The sequence below is a fragment of the Athene cunicularia genome (genome assembly GCF_003259725.1).
Source record: "Athene cunicularia isolate RWA chromosome 3 unlocalized genomic scaffold, athCun1 chr3_part1, whole genome shotgun sequence".
In the NCBI taxonomy this organism is placed as follows: domain Eukaryota; kingdom Metazoa; phylum Chordata; class Aves; order Strigiformes; family Strigidae; genus Athene; species Athene cunicularia.
The window spans coordinates 33,655,295-33,676,889 of NW_020799097.1; the positions used below are offsets into that span (position 1 = coordinate 33,655,295).

The 21,595-nt window shown below is 37.7% G+C and overlaps 1 protein-coding gene across 1 annotated transcript in view; it reads left to right on the plus strand.

Annotated features, from left to right (window-relative positions):
* The window catches only part of CD109 (CD109 molecule), a 77,481-nt gene that overhangs the window by 21,994 nt on the left and 33,892 nt on the right, over positions 1-21,595 (plus strand). The window contains exons 5-18 of the mRNA XM_026844076.1: positions 6,669-6,708; positions 7,343-7,427; positions 9,615-9,711; positions 10,787-10,922; positions 11,801-11,910; positions 13,609-13,848; positions 14,198-14,299; positions 14,394-14,456; positions 15,951-16,127; positions 17,549-17,701; positions 18,418-18,492; positions 18,935-18,995; positions 19,504-19,639; positions 20,397-20,514. Coding sequence (XP_026699877.1) covers positions 6,669-6,708; positions 7,343-7,427; positions 9,615-9,711; positions 10,787-10,922; positions 11,801-11,910; positions 13,609-13,848; positions 14,198-14,299; positions 14,394-14,456; positions 15,951-16,127; positions 17,549-17,701; positions 18,418-18,492; positions 18,935-18,995; positions 19,504-19,639; positions 20,397-20,514 — 1,593 coding nt within the window. The remainder of the gene's footprint in view (positions 1-6,668; positions 6,709-7,342; positions 7,428-9,614; positions 9,712-10,786; positions 10,923-11,800; positions 11,911-13,608; positions 13,849-14,197; positions 14,300-14,393; positions 14,457-15,950; positions 16,128-17,548; positions 17,702-18,417; positions 18,493-18,934; positions 18,996-19,503; positions 19,640-20,396; positions 20,515-21,595) is intronic.

A 21,595-nucleotide genomic window follows, 5' to 3' on the forward strand; every position in this document is an offset into this window, starting at 1 on the left:
ATGAAGAATATCCAGAGGCAGGGATAATGCTCATCACTCTAGAATATCTTTCTTTGTTCACTGTTACAGGAGACAAATCAAGGTAGAAAGTACTGCAGTATGCTTTTGGTACATTTAGCAAAGTGCCCTTTTGGGAAGCATTTGGACAGAAGTGGAATTATTAATTGAAAGAGGAAACAGTATTTAAGAAACACTGCATTTAATAAGTGGAAAAAAGAGGAACTAGGAGATAGATATCAATATAAAGTCTGAACTCTTTCATATTTGTAGGAAATGTAAAGATCCCAAGTAAAACTTGGCGGTTAATAAAAGTATGAAAGAATTTTTAAGGTTTGCTAGAAACTTAAGACAGACCAGTGGTGGCAGAGCCCAGTAACATGAGGAATTATGTGGCAGAGATGGAAATGTTTACTAGGGATGATGGCTCTAGGTGGTTAAGGAATCTCAGTGTGGGGAGATTTCAGAAGGCCATCAGAAGATGAATGTCCTTAACAGAAAATAGTAAGTGAGGTAACAAGGGAGACTATAGACATGTCATCTGGCATGAGAAAAACAATGACAAAGGTGATCTGGGATTCCACTGATCATTAGATTCTTTAAGACTATTACAGATTTGGTTAAGAAGGTAGATTTACTGATGCAACAGATTTTTGTAAAGGCTTGTCATTGTAGAAAATCCCGATGAAAAACAGAAATGTACGTAAAGTCTGTCAAAGAAAGGTGGATTGATTTTTATGCAATCGACACTCACCCAGGGTGTTTCTAATATAAACTGATGACAGAGTTTGTGGATGAAGCTGGGGAAGAAAGCTCCACAGTGGACGACTGCAGAAGTCCCATCTGTTACTGTTTAAATTGGATCAGATGAACCAATTAATCTATTGATTACAGTCTGTGAGTGCTGTTACAGGTTTTAAAAGGTTTTTCAATCTAGTGGAGAAAGGCATAGTATGAACCAGCTAATAGAAAATGAAGCCAGGCAAATTTTCTTTGGCATATCATCTTTTATCAGTGAGGCTCTTGATCACTTGAACAAATAAAAAAATGGGAGTGGGGATTTCACTATTACTTCATGTTTTAGCATCAGGAATGGTTGCCTTTTTGGAAGATGCATTATAATAACGCAGATTTCTGCAGCACCTGAATACTAGAATAATCAAACTTGAGGTAAAACGAGGTCAGACTGAATGGTTCCTTCTGACATTAAACTAGTTGCATTGAAAATTAAAATAGAGGAGAATAAAACCAGTATATTTTATATAAAAAAATTGCAGGCTTTGGGGTCCAGAAAAATCTGGCTATTCTTACAGTGCTTATCCTCTGGGAATAAAATAGCAACCCCAAGCCCCACACATAGAAACTTACGTTGTTTACTTTCAGACTTCTTTTCCTCTATTGTTCACACCTGCTATACTTTAATTTTAAAATTCTATGTTGAATATAATGACAAAACAACATGCATTATTTCTGTAGCATGTGCCTACACAGCATCTGACTTGGATAAGGCTATCATATGCAGAGTATATTAAATAAGTATTGCAATATTCACACTATTACACTATGTCTGTCTAGTGGGTTGTCTCACAGACTGTTATTTTTCTGATAGCATGTCATACCATTGGATTAATGACACCAGCAGGAAACTTTGCAGAATAAAGGAAAAGAAATTTCCTGATTTGAAACTCTTTGATTCTCTTTGTTACAAGTGAGCTTATGCCCTGAAATACAAGGGTATTATGGGTCATATGGGATGGGATTCATATTGAAGTTTAAGACGTGTGGATGTCTCTCTGTAGGTGATAGGGTGAAGATTTAGTTGGTGTTCAGTGAAAGCTAGTGAGTGACCCAGATCAATCTGAGTGGATATTCTAGCTGTTGTGTGGATATTCCTCGCTGTTCCGCAACTGTTCTGTTGTCCAAGAAAGGTACAGGTTTTTTCTGTGTCATGTATAAAGTTTCACAGATTCACTAATCCCTTCCTGATAACAGAGGTCACTGAGAACTTGGATTTACTGCTAAGGAATACTTAGTATATGTCTGGCATTTTTAACAATGTGCTTACCTATCCTTAACTATTACTGCTAGCTCTGGGTCCGCATGGCATCCAGTGCAGCTTATGGATCTACTTAGGGCTTTAGGAACATCTTCAGTTGTCAAACCCAGGCTGATCTCTGCATGACTTGGCTATCCTGATGCCATGACCTGAGCTTTCTAGCTAAATAGTCAGCTGTCCAGCCTTTCTATCTCAGGTTTCCCCACTTGTCTTTAAAGAGTGTTGTTAAGTCAATAAATAACATTTCCCTTCTCGTGGTTACAGATCAGTTCCCAAGTGTACCAAGTTTGGATTCCTGGAAGTACTGCCTCTGAATACTGTTTTAAATCAGGTTCTGGCTGCTTGCTGCTGTTAAACATCCTGTAGTACTTTTTAATAAGAGTTCAGGTGTTAGTACAGCTGTTCCAAAAAAACTCAAGACAGAGTAATTACAGTCTGGTTCCCAAGTCTCCACCTTATGTTTTAGTTGGATATCTTATATTTCCTGTTGTGGAGCCTGCTGCTGAAAGGCTTTTAGTTGCTGAGATTTTGTAGTAGGCATCTCCGGCCAGAAGTCGTTCCTAGGTATACGGCATTTTGTAATCTCATTTATGGAATTTATGATTTGGAAATTTATGATTGCATATTGAAGACTAGTAATGTTTCAGGTGCAACAAGGGCTTCCTAAATTATTTTTAAAGAGTATTATATTTTTTAAAAATCTTCAGCTGTAAAGTAACTTTCAAAATCAACTGGCATTGATTATATATACTTTACACTGAATATTTTAACTTTTGAGGTTTTATGTATGTTACAATGTATCTGCAGTGAATTCTGTGATGTTTTACTGCTAGGTCAGCTGCAGATTTCACATTTGATCTATTTAGTTTGAGGTTATATGTATATAACTACTTTAAAAAAGTGTCACCTTCCTTCAGAATCAGACTGTATCTAAAACCTTTGGAATTGGCTGTGTATTCAGTAGTTTGCAGATGAGCACTGATACTTCATGCGGATCTGATCGTGTGAATACTGGTGACATTGGTGGGACTCTGCTTAGTTTCTGGAGATTATGCTGCTGGATTTGAACAGAAGTTTGGGAATTCATACAGAATTTTATTTTGGGGTTGATTTCCTGCCTGTGAAAATAAAGCACGAAAGTGATCGTGAAATGCTTCTGTTAATTCTGTTTAGATAGAGATCTGTTTTATTTAGCTGCGGAGCAGAAGCGGGGAAGTGTTTCTGACACGGGCCGTGAGATGGCGGTGCAGCCACGGGAATACAGCCCGTGCCAGCACCGAGCTTTTTCAGGGCCAAACCCTGAGGCCACACCCAGAGTCTTTCCTGATGCTATAACTTGTGACGCACAAATATGTCAGAAACAAATAAGAAAATGGACGTAGACCAGATTTGTTTCAGGGACTTCTGATTGCCAAAGAAGAAGAAAAAAATCTGTGGGCAACAGTTCCTGTGATCTCACTTGTTGGATTAGACCCAAATGACTTCAAACAGGTCTGGTTCATCACAGCAGAGCAAAATCTAAACTGTAGTTGTTAATGATTTTTAGATGTCAGGATCTGCAGCATCTAAGGCTTAGCTGCAGAAAGGCTCCATCATCCGTACAATCTCAGAATACTTTTATGCATCTCCGTTTGGCACTGTTTCCTTAAAACTCTGGGCAGTGTGCACAGAATGTAATAGATGTTTTGCAGTCTAAGAAATGCTGATGTAGAGCAAAATGCTAATAGTCTGGAAGGGTGAGTGTGTTTAAAAAGCAGGAGAAGGCATGGAGGACGGAAACTACTAAAATAAAGCAGCTCTGGAAACAAGTGGAGTAGGCATGGTATCGTGTTCCTATTAAAAAAAAAAAATCTCTCTTGGGTTGTATATATAACTAACTGCTTGTCTCAGAAGCCGCCACTCCTGAAAACTGGTTTAACTACTTCCACTCCAAAACATTTGAACAATATTTGCCAGAGAGACAGCCCTGCCCTGAGAACTAAAAAGATACACAGAGTGGTTGAAGTGCTGTCACTTGTCCTATTCCAAACCAGTTTGACTTAAAGGTGTGTGTTAGTGGGAAATCTGGATTGGTGTTCAAATCATCAAGATGACCTAGTAGGGTCTTTTCCTTTCCCTCCACTGTGAAACATGGCTTGCCTTATGTCATAAAAGTTGTAATTTTAGAGAAGGTGCAGGCAAGAGTGCTAGTCTCACTTTAATCTCTGTTTTCTGCTGTTTATAGTTCTCTCCGTTTTATTTTTTTTTTCTTTTTGACTTCTAAGATAATGTGAAACAAAATCTCATTTTCAAGGGAGATGCTTTTTCATCCTGCTATCTGGGGTAATGTTCTGTTCGTGGTTTGCTTATCAGCAGGGATGACATATGTATGCTTAACATTGGAAATAAAAGATGTACAGAGAACCAGACATGAGATAAATTCACTTCAGGTCATTTTCCTAAGAGACCTGTTCCCAAGATTATCTGATAGTATTCTCATGTCAGTGCTGTAGTATTTTTATGTTGTAAGGATTATGATCTGCATAAATGTTGTGAAAATAGCAGATTCTGCATATAACTTTTCAAACCTAGGCATATAAATACAGTGATTATTTTGGTGATCAGTGACTTAATCACAAAATTGGTAGCAATCTGATTTTTACTTTGATAGAAGTAATTTGCTAGGAAACATGTAAATGTAGAAGCATAAGGGGCTTGGTCTGAGATGCCTAATTTGCGAAGTTGTTGATCAGCTAAGAGAGATCAGTTAATTGTTTCCAGTTTATATCCTGGTTCTAGGGTTTTTCCCACAGGAGTTCTCAGTTTATCCTCTCTTACCACAGACATGCATTTCCACCTGACACATCTTGATGCTACCCGATAATTGATTATCCATGATCGGACTCCTTTATTTAAAATGGTATTCACTGAGATACTGCAGCACATATGATAACTTCTAGTGGTGTCACTGTTCTCAGGAATAATCGAAGTAATCAGACTTCTGAGCTCCACATCAGCATAATGTCATCATGCCAGTAGAGCAACGGCTCGTGATATTAACCTTTCAAAATAGCCACCTCCTAGTGACAGACTGTTGTCTGTCTTGAACTTTCCCCTGTTTCCTGGAAGACTCTTTAAGTGAAGAGGTAAAATAAGCTTTCAAAAGAGCCTCTCCCTTCCTGTCATTTTGGAACTGGAGACTCGTTTGGTTTCTCAGCTCATTCTCCTAGCCCACCTGAGCTCAGATTTTCCTCTTGGAAAATCATTGCTCCAGTGTAATACCTCTGTCAAACAGATCATCTGAAATTTAGAGCTCCAGTTGTAGGCACTGCTGGTAAATCATCTCATGCCATTTCCCTGCTAATGGCAGCTTTTGGTATGGTGCTGTAAGAAAATAATTGAATGAGGGTTATATGTCTTCCGACAAATAATGTACATGGTTGGTCAGAATTACAGAATCATGGAATCATTTAGGTTGGAAAAGACCTTTAAGATCAAATCCAAGTGTAAACCTAACATTGCCAAGTCCACCACTAAACCATGTCCCTAAGCACAACACCTACACATCTTTTATGTAGGTACAGGGATGGTGACTTGACCGCTTTCTTGGACAGCCTGTTCCAATGCTTGATAACTCTTTCGGTGAAGAAATTTTTCCTGATAGCCATCTTAAACCTCCCCTGGTGCAACTTGAATTACTCACACTTTAGCAAGGAAGAACAGTCAAGTAAGGCAACAAAAAGCAAAATTTATGTGACTGACTAACCATGACTTTTTGATCAACTGTCATTGTACCAAAGAATACAAATAGCTGCTGAATTTTCAATGTTCAGAGAAAAAAGCCTTTAAAATTAATTTTCTAATGATGTGCCATATTTGGCCTGGTGTACCACATCTCAAAGATATGCCAGAATATGCTTTCAGATACCCTCCTGAGGGAAATCAGGAAGTAAGTGCAAAAAATTAGAACAGTAGGAAAATAGAAGATAACACAAGTAACAATGTATTTTGTAGTTATTTCTTCCATTGATTTTTAACTAACAAATAAACAAGACAGTAAGATATAACCCAAGAGTATCTCTGCTGAAATAAATATGCACTGTAGACCGTAACAATTTTTTTGAGTAAATGAAGAACCTTAAGGTTATACATGCTTTTGAAATGGTCTTGTCCTCTAGATACTAGACACTGTAGGAACTTCTTTCTTGTATGGAAATACTTGACTTAATTTTAAATGAGCTAGTAAAGATATTGCTGGTTGGTCAATCATGGTTCATCATGATGACTGTGAGTACTTATGTTAGGAAGCTTTTTGCTATCTAGCTTGGATATTTGGCTTTTTTTTATACAGAAACCAGGCATATGTAGATATCTACGGATTGGAAGCTCCATAAACTCTTCGTTATATGTACTACACAGTCTGGCACATGTGAGCTTGTGTGTCCTTCTGTGGTGCAAATGCATACTACTGGTTCCTACAGGAGCTCATAATGGTTGAGCCATGATTTAAAATTACATCATATCAGAAATTGTAATTTAACTTGAATATGGGTGGGATTTGGCCTAGAAGATATGTTAATTTGCTAATTTAACCACAACTACATTCATTTTCTCATATGATTCTTTTTTTCAATAGGGTCAAGTTCATTATCAAAGATTTAAAGTGTTGGAATATGGTAAGTGTTACTTAAGGGCATTTAGTAGTGATCAAAATTGGTAGTTGATTCTCCATTGATTTAGACTAGTTTCCCTTGGCTAGTATGAACCTCTTGAATACTCCAGAAATTCTAATTTCCAAATCTCTTGCTTCTCTGAGACTGACTCTGAGACTGTATCCTGGGAAAAAAATCACCTTAGCAGCTGCCCTGTTCATTGTAGTTTCAGTGACCCATAACTGTAGTGTCTGGATGTCACACAATCTTTAAAATACTTATCTTAAGTCTGTAAGATTCAGTTATTGTCCCTGTTTTTCCAGGATCATGCAGACAATGCGTTCATCCCCAAAATTTGTATAATGTCTGATCATGAAGCTTGCGGATTCTGAAAAGGTTGAATAAGCTCGACGTTTTATAGTTCAGTCTTATAAACTTGTGTGCAGTCTGCCTATATGATGCTTATTGTTCTCCTTTCAGTGAAAAGTCTTAGTCTGGGGTGTGCATATAGTTGGGTTAAAAATATATCTTACCTTATATTCCTTAGGAAACTGTAGTAGTCTTTATCATATTACGTGTTCTATGCTTATTACTTAAAAAAAAGAGGAAGATATTATTTCTTGTATGAATTTAGTGCTTTCTGTAATTTTTTTTTCAGTCTTACCAAAATTTGATGTTACGATAACAACACCATTATACTACTCTTTGAGAGAAGAAGATGTAACTGGTGTTGTCACTGCAAAGTAAGTAAATCATTGATACCATTGTCACTCTCAAATTATTGTGGATCTTTAAGTGTCAAAGTGAAAACTTACATTTAGAATGCTGAAAAAGTCCCTTCTAGTCCAAATTAGTTGGCTAGCATAAATTTCTAGTTACTGGATTTTGTTGTAACAATGATAGATACATCTTCAGACTTCTCATGTATTTTTTGGTCTGGTAAGGGTATTTCTAGACTTCAGCAAGTACATTTTTTGCTACCTTATTCAGAAAATTTCTTGAGTCTTTTGCTCATAATGTTTATTTTGAGGCATTTTTTTGTTCTCATGGCTCTTTTGTGGTGCTTTCTAACTTACCACATCAACGTCTGTAGGTAGAGTGACTATATTTTATTAGACCACTTGGAAAATTATGCAAACTTCTGTGCACATCCTTCTTGATTCAATTTTTCCACATTGTGGATTTGAAGTATAGACTTCTCCAGCCTATAAAAATATCTATACCTGTAAATTATGAAGAATTAAAAACTCTTGAGACATTCAGAAGATACTTCACTGTAAACTACTGTATAAATAATAATTTATTTTTCAGCTGAACAAATATCTAGAGAAAAAATTTAGTATGCATTAATCTCAAACATAAATTTATTTTGGGAAGATAAGAGTCAGATAGATCTACCTGAAATATCAATTCAAGACGACCTAAAATAAAAGATTTTCTCTGGGTTATTATTGCCATAAAATGCATATATTCTAAGCAAGAACTCAATTTCTAAGTGAAATGCAGAAATAATTGTTTAACAAGCTATTTAAATCAAATGTTTGAACTTCTGACAAAAAGCTTCCTTTCCTAGAGGCATTGCAACCTGATACTATAAACCATCTAGGCTTCTGATAAGTGGCAATTTAGAAAAAAATTTCCTCCATTTCTTTCCCAATTCTGCTTTACTTTTGGACTCCGTTATATGCCAATGTAAATTTGGTTTCTGAAGTTGTTTTGATCTTCCGCAGGGTACTTGACTCCTCCATTAAATATAGTCATAAGATATATGAGTGTACCTATCTGTTGCAATAAATCCAGACTTGGACACCAGTGAATTGTCTGAAATTGAATCCCAGCAGTGCCAAAGTTTTACTGTTATGTCATAATTATTTATAGGGAATGACTTAATTCTTGGTGACTGTTTTTATAGGTATAATGCCTCTGTGTACAAAGAATTTATATGTCCATTACACTTGTAGATGTCATAAAACCCTTTTCCTTTCTCATCTCTGGAGTATTATTAAATTAAGTACAGGGATGCTACCCAGTTGTGGTATCATTTCAAGGTTAATGGCAGCTTATTACTGTAATTAGGTCTGCTTGGAAAGACTGAGTTCAGGTGCAAGATAGTGTTGTCAAGAGTTCTTCCAGTAACTGCACTATTTGATTATTCTTTCTCTCTGCTTTTCAGCTTTGATATTTCTTAAGTGGTTGCCAATCAAATACATAATGATTTAAAGTACTTAAATTTATCACATCTGAATGTATTACTACTGAGGGGCTAGAATGATTTTGGGTTTCCTCCCACCTTTCTATGTCTGAATCTGATATTGTAATGGTTTCTCTTATGTATAACGTGGAAACATTTATACAAAATATTTTATTACTGCTCGACTGCAGGTTGCTAATGGCATTCTAAGAAGTGAGTATGTTACCATTTTCAGATTTGCCACAGCTGCAAATTATGTTTGCTGTGTAATAATTCTATGATTTCTTTGAACTGTGATTAATAAAAATTTGAGTAATCTTGAGATCTCTCATTCTGGGTTAGCAGCATTTGGGAAACAAAATGCTTATACGCTTCCCATGTCCCATTTTAACTCTACTGCATATTAGTTATGATGCTAGATTGCTGTTCTAGTCAGTAACTTGCTTCCAGTTCAGCTTAATATAGATAGTTAATTTTCCTACACTGTACAGCCCATAATAATAATAATAATAGGTTTATTGAGCTTGGAAAGAGCAGCAGTATCTTCTCCGGGTTTTGAGCTTCTGACTTTAGTGTCGATAACATGTCTCAGTACTGGAAACACCACATTTCAAAGTACAACTGTGTTCTAGCCATGTTTGAGTTGAGGGAAGAATGTTTTAGTAGAATGTTTTGCCTTGGGAACTCTTCAGGAGTCCAAGCCCTGGAGGTGATGCATTGTTTGACTGGTATGTTTCAGGTACACCTATGGAAAGCCGGTAAAGGGAACTGTAACGGTCACTTGCCTTTCTGTCTCTTACTGGACAAACAAGAGAAATATAACAACAACAATGGAGGTGAGTCTTCTGTTAGCAGTTTGTAGCATTGTAGACTTTAAGCCTGTGTCTTTTTTTGTAGGTTAAATATGCCTGGGACTATTCTTGAGTGCTGAATTCAACTGGCATGGTCTATGGACTGACTTGCATGGATAGTGTTATAACTCTCTTCGATTTCCAGAATAAAGTGTCTACATTTAGACTGCTTGTTGGGAACAACACTTGGCCACTGTGGTGCCTTGAACTGGGCGTGGAAGTTATTTTGGAGAGTTCTAGTTGGCCCAGGTAGAAAAACTTCCAGGAGCCTCTGTACCAGCATAGGTGATGGAGGACCTGTGCCCAGGAATGCTCCCTGGCCCTGTGTGTGCCCCTGCACACTCAGCCCTGTGTTACAAGGCCAGAGGAGACCACTGCAATAGTCTAAGTGGAGCTCTAGCATGGTAAAGACCAAAGCGTTTTGCCTACTAATTGCCTAGTAATTGCATTGGAGTTACTGTACTAGTTGTAACCTGGAACATGAAATTTATAAAGCATGCACTTTTGATCTGAAGGCTTAAAAGTGGTGGTAGATTCATGGCATCCTGTGGCAAAATCAGGTATTTTATGTTTGAGCTGTGAAACACATTTAAAACAGGTTCAATTTTTGCTACATGGTGTGTCTGTCGTTTTCTGTTGGCTGACTTCAGCGCCTTCAGCAGCACTAAGCTTACAGAAACTCTGAGCTCAGGGATGTTGGATAGGGTATACCTCCTCCTCAGGCAGGGACCTTTTAATTGTAATTTTTTGTAAAGCATAGGTACCACTGCTCTGGCAATGTAAAAGTGGATAATGCTAGATATCAAGAAAGAAAAAGTAAATTTCTCCATAAGGCATTGTTGACTAAAAAGTGATGAACTGCAACTGGATTTAATGAAAATGGTTACTGAAAGCAAAAAATAAAAATAGTGTTCATAATTTCCTGGTGTTGACACTCCAGAACTTGTATGTGGGGAGAGCTACAGGACTTAACCAGAAACAAGCTGTTGTAGGTCGAAAGATGTCCTTGGCTTTGCTGTCTCAACAGGTTGTTTTGTTGGGTTTTTTTTCTACATTGCAGATAAATGGATCTGTGAATGTAACCTGTAACAAGCTTATGTTGCAAAACTTGAACACTGATCAGTCGTGGCACCAAGGTGACAGTGATTACACAGAGCCAATAGAAATTATTGCAGTGGTTACTGAGTTGCTCACAGGTATGTGGCTGTGTGATGTCTTCTGAGAGAAATCCAAAAAGTAGGTGGTGCTGGAAGAGCTTACTGCTATGTGGAAGAGCTTGGAGTGCTAGAAAAGCATCATGTTCTGATGGCAGTATGAATCATCTACATGCAGATGTATTATCTGAAAAAATAAATTTGAACTGTTGCTTGCCTAGATATTAAATGTTTTAACCACCTGTTAACTTGGTTGAATACAGTTCCGTGTTAAATGATTTATTAAATAACAAAGAAATATATTCACATGGGGGCTTAAAGTCAGTGACTGATCACTTTTGATAACAAGAGCAGGCATAAAGAATTGCTAGCATTAGCCTGAGTCTTGCAAACTTAAGTTTAATCATAAACTTACCTTGTTTGTTTGTAAACCACATCAGTAGAAAGAGTTCTCTGGTCCTGCGCTGTCCAGTGTCTACTTTCTTCCAGACTGCCTGATTCGCAAACTGAGCCTTTTTGTGTGTTCATGTTCCACTGCACCTTGCATATTAGAAAAAAATAATTTGTACAAATTTCTGCCTGTCCCAGAAACTAGGTTTCATGACAGACTTTCTGTAGAAACCCTGCCAAGGTGAAGTTGGCTGATGTGGGGTTCATAAGTTCCTTTCTTGTGTCCTTCTGATACAGTCTGTGTGGAGCAGAGCACTATGTGCTATGGCTTATTTAGCATCGTGGAAGACAGTACCAGTATGTGTACCACCTTTGTATTGATCCTTAGCTGGAAGGATGAAAAGTAACAGGAGTGGAAATGGTGAAAAATATGACAATTATTTAGTAATAATGGACAGTAAATTGTATTGCTGCTAAAGTAGTATGTATGTTGAAAGCATGTTGTCTAAACACATACAATTATTCAACAGGAATCTCCCAAAATTCAAGTACCATCATATTTCCAAAGCAAAGTGACTATTTTATTGAATTTATGGACTACTCTAGAGTTATAAAACCTTCTCTGAACTTCATAGCTACTGTAAGTTCTTTTATTTTACTATTGTCCATGTATAAACAAATGTGACTTCTGTATTTTTGCTTAGATGCCAAAGTTTGCCTCAGATTTTTAAGTATAATTTACAGATTTGTTTTCAAATTGCCTTTTTTTCATGATGCATACTGCCAAATACTGAACTTAGAGGCACTTGCTCTAGAAAAGGGTGGCAGGGAATGCTGTAGTGTTGGCAGGATATATTTGAGCATAGTTTGTCAGCATTCTCATGGAAGAGAAATCTTTCCAGTTTCTAGCTGACTGTTTTCCATTGGTTGACTGTGCTTTAAAACAATAGGGTAGTTCTTGAGTCCCAACCCTCCTAATAATATTTGTATATGGAATTGTGTCTATATACACAGAAATATATACTTTATATAATGCATATATATAAGTAAGCAGTTGTTACAAAATTCAGTAAAATCACCAAACCACATTGCTCTCAAGTGAAAGTGTCTTTTCTGCCTTCTGTCCTGTCTTTCTCATATCAGCTGCAGTCCTCTCATAGAAGTATTTCATGCTGTCTGTAGTCTGCATTCAGTATTTCTACATTTAGCAGAGATTGCATATTGCATCTCTGCATTTTTCTTGAAAAGGGGAATCGACGTTACTATTCTTGAGCCTTTACTCTATAGAAATCAGACCTAAATGACAGTAAAATATGCTAACACACTTTCAGAGTAGATTGCCTTAAGTCATAGCTTTGTGCTAGCCTGATCATTTGGGTCTTTGGTTTTTGTCCTTTTCATTTTCCTTACCAACAACCCAGTTGGACTCCAGCTCTGACCTGCTTCTTTTTCCTCTTCCAAAGATGAGCTGAGAGGTAGCTGAGGCATTTAGCAATGCTTGCAGCTGTCAGAGAAGAAGGTATCAGTTATGCTCCCAGAGGAGTGTGAAGGAACAACTGCTGTTATTACTAGTAAGTGGAGATCTGCATACGGTGTACAGAGAGAAGATAGGAAAATAATGGCAGAGGGGGAGAGATAATGGAGTGACAGATCTCTGCATTGAAAAAAGAAAAGTGAAGCATTACTTTGGTGCTTTTAAATGTAGAAATTGAATTTTTGGAGTGTGTAATGCAGAAGGAGAATGGTTGTACTATGGATGAGAATCTGCTTGAATGTGGGAATAAAGGTTGGTGTAAGCTGTAGTGCTAATTGATGGATGCTGGAGTGAAGAAGTTGCAGAATTTTGGGCCTGGTTTAAGTCTTCAGCTCATTTGCTGAATCCATAAAGATGTCTGACTTGGCACCATCTTTGCTCATCTGACACATTTTCCTGCACATGATGTAATGTTAGGTTGTGCTTTGTTGTGGTGGTGAGATATAAGTGATAAAATTAAATATTCAGACTCTTAAGTAGGATATGTGTAATTTGCCTGAGAGACAAACATTTTCAACAAGAACAGTAATTAAGAGAGCTGAAAGCCAAGTCACCTTTCAGTTCCATCTGCTTCGCTTTTGCTCTTTTTTCACTCCCTAGAGTTATGAATAATTCTGTTCTTGGCTGACTTGCCTACATGCAGTGCTCACAAGTGATTAAAAATAAAGTTACTGATGTGTGAGAAAACTCAGGATGCCCTTGTTTTTTTTTGATATGATGTGAGAGATATATAGTTACATGTTACGCGATGTGCATTTTCGCTTTACCCTTTATGACAGGTGTTTTCTTTCTTTCTGTTTTTAGCTAAAGGTGACACGTTCTGATGGCAACCAGCTGACAGCTGCAGAGAGGCAGAATCTTGTCACAATCACTGCACAACAGTCAGACCTGCTTTTTCACCACTCTTCACTTTCTCACCTTGAGAATGAGGCAACAGAGGAGAGAAATCTGACAGTCCATGTCCTGAATTACACAGTCCCAGAAAATGGAATAATTGATATTGAGTTTCCAATCCAGTCTGATACAAAAACTCTGAGAGTTCAGGTATTGCTTTGTAATATGTTTCTTTGGAGCAGCAACGTACCAAATCGAGTGGGCTGTGATCAATGATACGCTGTTCTTGTCATCTGCAACAGCTGTTATATCACCTACTGCTATTTTCCTTACCTCCTATTCATGTTAGAGCTGGAAAGAAAATGACAGATACTGTCTAAATGTGATCTAATAATTGTACCATATAGCAAGGGAAAAAACAAAACTGATACCCAAAGTAAGCAGTGAAGTGGTCCTGTACTGCCATTAATGCTACCATGCTCTTGTAAACAGTACCATATATGTGAATCACACAGATTTTGCTGTTTTGTTAAGAGCTTTGTTTTGCATTGTCTTGCAGGCAGAGTTCCTCAGCAGTAGGACTGACATAGGTGTTTATGATGTGTTCAGCTCCCCTAGCCAGACTTATCTCCAGGTTAAAACAAAGAGCCAGGATATAAAGGTACAGTCTGAGACAAAACTTGTCCAGGTAAGAACTGTTCACATTACTCTTCATGTTTTCATACTCATCCATATGAATCATATGTTTTTTCTAGGCTGGGAAGCCTTTTGAGCTGAGCATTGCAAGCAACAAGCCAGTGAGAGAGTTCCACTATATGGTAAGTTACTGGTTTTACATATGAGGACAATCCAAGATGACTTTTACCAACTTGAGAAATACTCCAGTGAGTGGAATGTGATTGAATGTAAGAGAGATTCGGCATTTTTTGTCATGCTTTGTGAAAGAGGTGGCCCCAAAACTTCCTTTTTTCTAGGATGGTCCTTTTTGAAAGAGGGCTCCATTTCACTACGTATCAGAAGTGCCCCTGGCACTGTAAGGACGTGTTGTCTGGGAGAAGTGCATCTTTGATTTGGGTGTTGGGTTGTCTCTGCTTGCAGATGTGTGAGGCAAGGTGCAACTGTGAGAGCAATACTGTCTCTGACTATGCAGAGCACCTGTGAGGGAAGACAGGGCAGGGATGTCCCAGGAGCAGCCTAAGCTGGAACTTGTCAGCAGGTCCTGTGGATGCAGGTGGAAGCAGGGGGCTTATGGAGCCTGTATGCAGGTTCAGGGCTGTCAAGGCTGAGCCTGCAGGTGTAGGGTGAGGACAAGACCTGCCTGCTGAGGAAACAGATGGTCCAGTGAGCAGGGTGGCATTGTTAACAAGGGAACTTCGTAGAAAGCATTTAAAAAAAAGTCTTGCCTAATGGCTTCTTTAATGGCTCAGCTGCTGTACTGTATCTTACAATATCTGGATTGAAGAGTTTATTACATATGCCATCATCAGTCTCCCATCCTGTCCTTAACATGTGCCTGTCTTGTGCACAGTCTACACCATAATGATCATGACAACAACGATTATTTTTCTTTCAGAGACTTTAATAGTAAACTGAATAAGGAAAACCTTAGGACAATATAAAATGTGGGCATTCATGTGCATTTTCTAAAATAGAAACACTTTCTAGCAGATTTAAAAAAAAAAAATCAGATCCATGCAATCAAAAGCAGGGAACTGCCCTTCATGGCTCTGTTTCATTAGTAAGTGATATGGTCCAATAGAAGCAATTTAGAGTGAAAAAGTTGATGCTGTGGGCCTGAGCTCTGGGTATTATGAGATACCTTCAGACTAGCTCTAATCTGATCTGGTAAAATGAATGCCTGTTTTTACCTGGAACATGTTAGTGGACCCCAGTTCACACTCTACATGGTGCAAGCCAAAGTGTGGTAAGTAGGGGTGTTTGGGAGATTTGCTTCTAAGGTTGTATTCCTGATCCAAACTCAAATGCGGTTATAGATGACCCACATGGCCCAGTCATATTACTGTTATATTTTTATGTCCTCATAGCATATGTTGTGCTGTGGACTCATCATTGTAGTTTTTTACCTGTCCATAGTGATACAGGAATTAAAGCATGAAAAAAAAATAATCTATTTCTAATATTTAAATATTACATTACCCACCTGTTCCATACGCAGCCTTACAGAATTAGTTGACCACTTAGTAAAAAAAAAAAAAATAATCACAGCTACATGTCTCTTCTTTTAACAGCTGTTTGCAGAAGGAATTGCAGAGCTTATGACACATTGAGATACCAACATTTTTCCCTTTCAGGTGTTATCTAAGGAACAAATTATGGCTTTTGGCACAAAGGCTGCAAAAACATTCACTTTAACAGCAGAAAATTCCTGGGCTCCTTTGGCATGTATACTTGTATTCTATGTTGATGATCTTGGAGTGGTTGTAAATGATGCTCTCACTATCCCAGTTCAGCCCGTTCTGGATGACAAGGTAACTATATTGAACTTGAGTCTGAGACCATGGTTTTTTTCTGTTTGTTGCATGGTAAACAGTATTTTAGATCAGAGGACTGAAACTGTCAAAACTTTCTCATTGAGGATCTAATCTCGGGTTTGTGTAAGTTCTTGGAAAGACTTTTGATAATACTAGGGTAGTTAGGGCTAATAGAAAGAAATTTCTATTAGCTCTATTTGTTCCACATAAAGAGATGTACAGCATCTCCCTGTGATTTTAATAGTTTGGTCAGTTACTGAGCCAAAGCTTGCTCTGGCCAGTATAGTGGAAAGGTACTTGTAAGTGCTCTAAGTGCGAACTGCAAATGTTTATGATGACCTTGTTCTAGTCAGGCAGTGGTCACATTGTACATGGGCTGTCATCAGTGAATGTGACCAGTGTTTGTGTTCCATGTGACTGTGCATACTTTAACTCAAAAAAGGTTGAAGAGGAGTGGGAAAACTACTATTGCAACAGTGAATTGATCTTTCTAGCTTAATTACCAGGATTAGATTTCCTCCTCTGTGCAAATAAAAGCCTCACTGACTTTTTACAAGTGAGACCACCCAAATGCTCTCAAGGGGTTGAGATTCTTCCTCCTCTATGGAAACTTTAATACTTATAATTAGACATAAGTAGGGACGCTGTCTTACTCCTGCATGAAAAATTATTTCTTTTGACTCTATGTGTGACTGGAGCTTAGAGACTGAACTGAAATGTGGACAGCTAAATGTAGGTAACTTAGTTGAATTCCACCTCAAGACTTTGTAGTAGTGGTGTTTTGATGAGGAAAAGGAATAAAATTGTTCATTTTAAACAGGAATTTTGTATTATCATCTGATGCACTGGAGATGGGATGCATTAGAAATACCTTGCAGCAGATGACATTTCCTCTCTTCAGTACCCCAGGGAAGGCGAACTGATGCTCTATTAGCCTATTTATTTCCATATTCCTTACAGATGCTCCTATTACATATATCCCTTTTCTGTATTGATGTCGCAGCAGAACACTTAGTTGTAATCTTTGAGGGCTGAATTTTTTTCCCCAAATTATCTTTTCCCTAAATACGTTACGTGCCATGTTGTGCATTAATAAACAGCAAATGCATTTCTTTTACTTCCCTCAGCTGTAGAAACGTATATCCTTGTGGCTCAAGAGATTGCTGCTTGTATACTAAGGGGTGGTTGAAATAACAACGGATCCTGATGCTGACTTCCCACCAGTCCAAGGACCTGATGATCTAGGAGAGCAAGAGAGCAAAATGAATGCCATAGTATTTTCTCAAAGATCCTAGGAAAAGCAAATCCAGAGTCCTAATTATAGCCAATTAAGCTAAGAAAATGCTCCCTTGAAGTTGTCAGGGGCTGTAAATATCACTGCATAATTTAAACCAGTGCTGTTTTTTACTTTTTTCTAGATTAAAATCTCTTGGAGCAAAGATAAGGTCAAGCCATCTGAGAAAGTGTCCCTTAAAATCAGTACAACAGAACCAGGATCAGTAATTGGACTTGCAGTGGTTGATAAAAGTACAAAGCTTCTAGGAGAAAGTAGCGATATAACGGAAGATTCTGTAAGTAAATGGGAAAAAAAGTTTTCGTTATTATGTATGAAGCATGTATGCTTAAGGAAATGTTACAGTTTATTTGCTGCATGATTAATGTTCTTTGGGCAGGATTTTTAGTCCTTAATTATGCAAATAGTTTTTACTTCTGAAAAAAAAAGACTGTAGGGCTTACAAGGTAATAGATACACCATTTCTAATTCCAATTAATACTTTATTGTTCTTCCATTTGATAAACTGCTCAGTTAACACTTGGCAGTTTCTTCTTTCAGGGAAGACCAAAAAGTCATAAAAACTCCTTAATGATTTTTGCTTTGTGGTCTTTAAAATGAGTACTATAAAATAAAGAATTTATTTTTTGAAGAGCAGAATAAATTAATAATCTTTTTGAATTTCCTTTAATTGCGGAAGTTCTAGTGCATCGACAGTTTGAAAGAGCTGACAATATACATTATTCTTAAAATGCTCAAATGGTGTAGCCTACGTGCCATAGAATATCAGTGGGCTGTAGGTCCTATTTTAGGCTTACATAGTCTTGGTCTCTCTTCCATTAATCTTGAAACCATTGCAGCCTAACCCCCTTCATCCTGTCATGGATTCTTTTTTCTTTGACATGAGAGCTGAGCAAGCTGCTGTGTGAGGTACAGCTCAGCATCTACAACAGTGTAAGTTCTGAAAAATGTGTTTGCATTCACTCTTTGGATGATTTGTTCTTCTTATCTTAGATCTTCCATGAGCTCAATTTATACAGCACAGTGCAGTATTTCCCCCTGGTCAGAGGTTCTTTTGGTGTCTTTCAGGTACTTTCTTTTTTAATTCTAAGCTGGGTTTTTTTACTTCTTAGTGATTTGCATATCACTTGCTAGAAGAACATGCCTTTTTAAAAGTTTGCGGCTATAGACAATGTACTGTTTCCATGGCTTATATGGGTTTTGAATTCTGAAAATGATCAATATGTAAACACTCTGAATGGAAAGAAATATGTTTATGCTTTCACAAATATGGATTGATTTATATTTGATATTGTCTTCCCTTTGAAATGTCTTCAGTCATTAGGACAATATTCAGATTCAAATGATCTCAGTTTTGTTGGTTCCTGTATATTACTTGCTTTAGTTCTATTATTAATTTATTATGATGACTTTATTTTCTTAAAAAGAAAGAAAAGAAAAAGAAAATAGATAAGCACTGTTGATGTCCTGAATGTCCTGTATTGAGATATACTGTATAAATTTTATCCAGAAATGCAGCCTTTGGGTATCAACTGATGCAATTCTTGAGGAGGATAAGGAACATTTTCTTTGTAAGTAATAAAAATAAATGTAGCCAAATCTAATTTACTGAGTGGGGAAGGAGGTCCATGGGTTAAGGCTTTTACTGTGCTTCATACAAGCTGCATCCAGCCTTGCAAACCATTACTGTTTCCAAGGTTCAAGACATACAAAATGCATATGACTGGTATTTTAAAAACTTCCTTTTTGCTGCTGTCCAGAGTGACACTACCCATTAAAGGCCCGGGGGTGAATGGAGTTTTTATTTGCAGTTCCAGCTGATATATGTTGCAGTGGTTTGTCATGTGTACCCATATTACACCAGTTCCATAAGCGCTCCAGAGAGACCATATAAAAATTTGAGTGAAACGTTTTTTTTTTGTTAAAAAAAAATGATGTCACAGGGTAGTGTTACTGTATGTAACAAGACTATAAATTATACTCCAAACACTGTATTGATTTGACTTTTCTTAACTGTATTAATTTGATTTTTCTTAAACCTAGGTATTTGTAGGTAGGAAAATACTTTTTATTTTGTAGATGGTGGAATGATACCCATAGAGGATGGTTTTGGTGATGATATGCCGGTGTCTAAAAATGGACCTCCTGATTTCAGCAATCTGTATGTGAGGACACATTTTCCAGAGACTTGGCTTTGGATCGACACTAAAACTAGGTATAAGATTAGAAGCAAATGGAAACTGATTTACACTTGCCGTTGTTATTTTGTAGGATTTAGTAACATTCTGCACTGGTGCTGAAGTGCACTGCTTAAAAGTGTAGTTATTATTGATATCCTACTACCACCTAGAGGCCACAAGTGAGATTGTAGACCCACCAAATAACGAGGCGTTGTACAGTTGTGCAAAATAGGACAATGTCTAACTGAAGGCCTTGTAGTTTCAACAGAAAGTAGATAAAAATCCTGGAGACAAAAGAAACTCTCTTCATTTTACAGATGAGGAGATAATAGGGAGACCAGTCTTTTTCTCTACAGTACATGGGAAGATGGTGATTAGGCCAGAAAGGGAAATCTCTTGCTGTCTGCACCTAATTCAATGAACAGTTCAAACTGTCAAACGATGGTGAAATCCAACCGGTGTTGTGAAGCACAAGTCTTGTATTCTTTCATAGCTGAGAAGTTTGGGAAGCAAGTGTTATAGGGGATTGCTTTAAAGGTTCTGTAAAAGTTGACTATGTGTAATGTGATTCAATATAATTACCTCCAATTCATGTAATTTAAAATATTTTTTTAATAATTTTGATCCCATCACAATATTTCTATATAATTAGGAAAAGAAAAATAGATAATCAGCAGCTTTTCCTGCCAAAAGTTTGGACATGATTTTTGATGCATTTTAAACATTCATGTCTACTTAGTGATGTCTGTAAATGGGTGCTTTTGAAAGTCTCCTCTCCTCTTCTGCCATCAGGTCTGACACAAACACCACAATGGAAGTCATTGTACCTGATACCATCACATCCTGGGTAGCCAGTGCTTTTGTGATGTCTGAAAACAGTGGGCTTGGAGTGACGACTGCTCCAGTGGAGGTACCATGGCACTAGCAGTTCTTTAAACACTGGTAACGCTGTAGTTTATTACTGGAAGCTGTATTTTAGTTCTAACAGCAGCCATCTCCTTATAATAATGAAGTAATTGAGAGGCCACATGTATTCAAACTGTAAAGAAAACACTATCACTGAAGATATACGTGATACTGTATCTGCCTCCCCTTCCTGCTCATATAAATATATATCTCAGACATTACACAGATACTCGGGTGCCTATTTCTGTTGGAGTAGTTGTTTTGTTAGAGCACTTTCAGGATAGCCCCACTTCAGAATCTTTATATGTAGAAAGGGGGAATGAATGCCTGAGAACAGTGTGTTTCCATGTTTACTTGGCTTTGCTAGGAGGGCTTTCCATGAGTTAACAGTGCATGCAGGGAGCTTTGCACAGACTAGCTAGAAAGAGGTGGCCGGGGTGGGAGAGACACATTGTCTGCTGGAAAGTTCATTCCACTGCACTGCTTTGCTAACGCTTATCCCAGGAGGGACGATAGGAGAATGGGGTCTTGCTTTCATTTATCTGTCAAAACCTGTCTTGGATTAAACATAGGTGCGATTTTTTGAGTGATTTAGATTGAGGAGCAGAGTGGACCCTTAGAGCCAGCAGTGGGATGAGATGCTTCTTGCTGCCAAGTTCCTGTCTCCTGAGACTCTTTTTGTGCTTCTAAGTGTTTGAGAAGTTCAGCAATTTAAGCTAAATTCAGCACTCTCTAACCTGAGATTCCCAATGTACAAGTGCAGTTGTCCTCAGCTCACTCTGTATTCATGGAAGCATCTACTTAAGAGTTATTTAGCCTGTGTAAAATAGGAATTACTTTTTGAAGTCTTATTTAGCTAGTATTTTATGTACGTTGAACAGTCCTCTGAAGGTGGTTATCTCCTTCCGTTCATTATGTAAAGATCCTAGAGAAACTATGTTCCTAGCTGAGACAACTCCACTTAAGTGCCTAAGGTTAGAAAGGTTGAAACTGTGCAGTACTGGGTCATAGATTTCCAACTTGATGCCAGGACTAGTGCAAACATAGCTTGGAGACAGCCAATTTACCCATTTAAGTTCTCATGC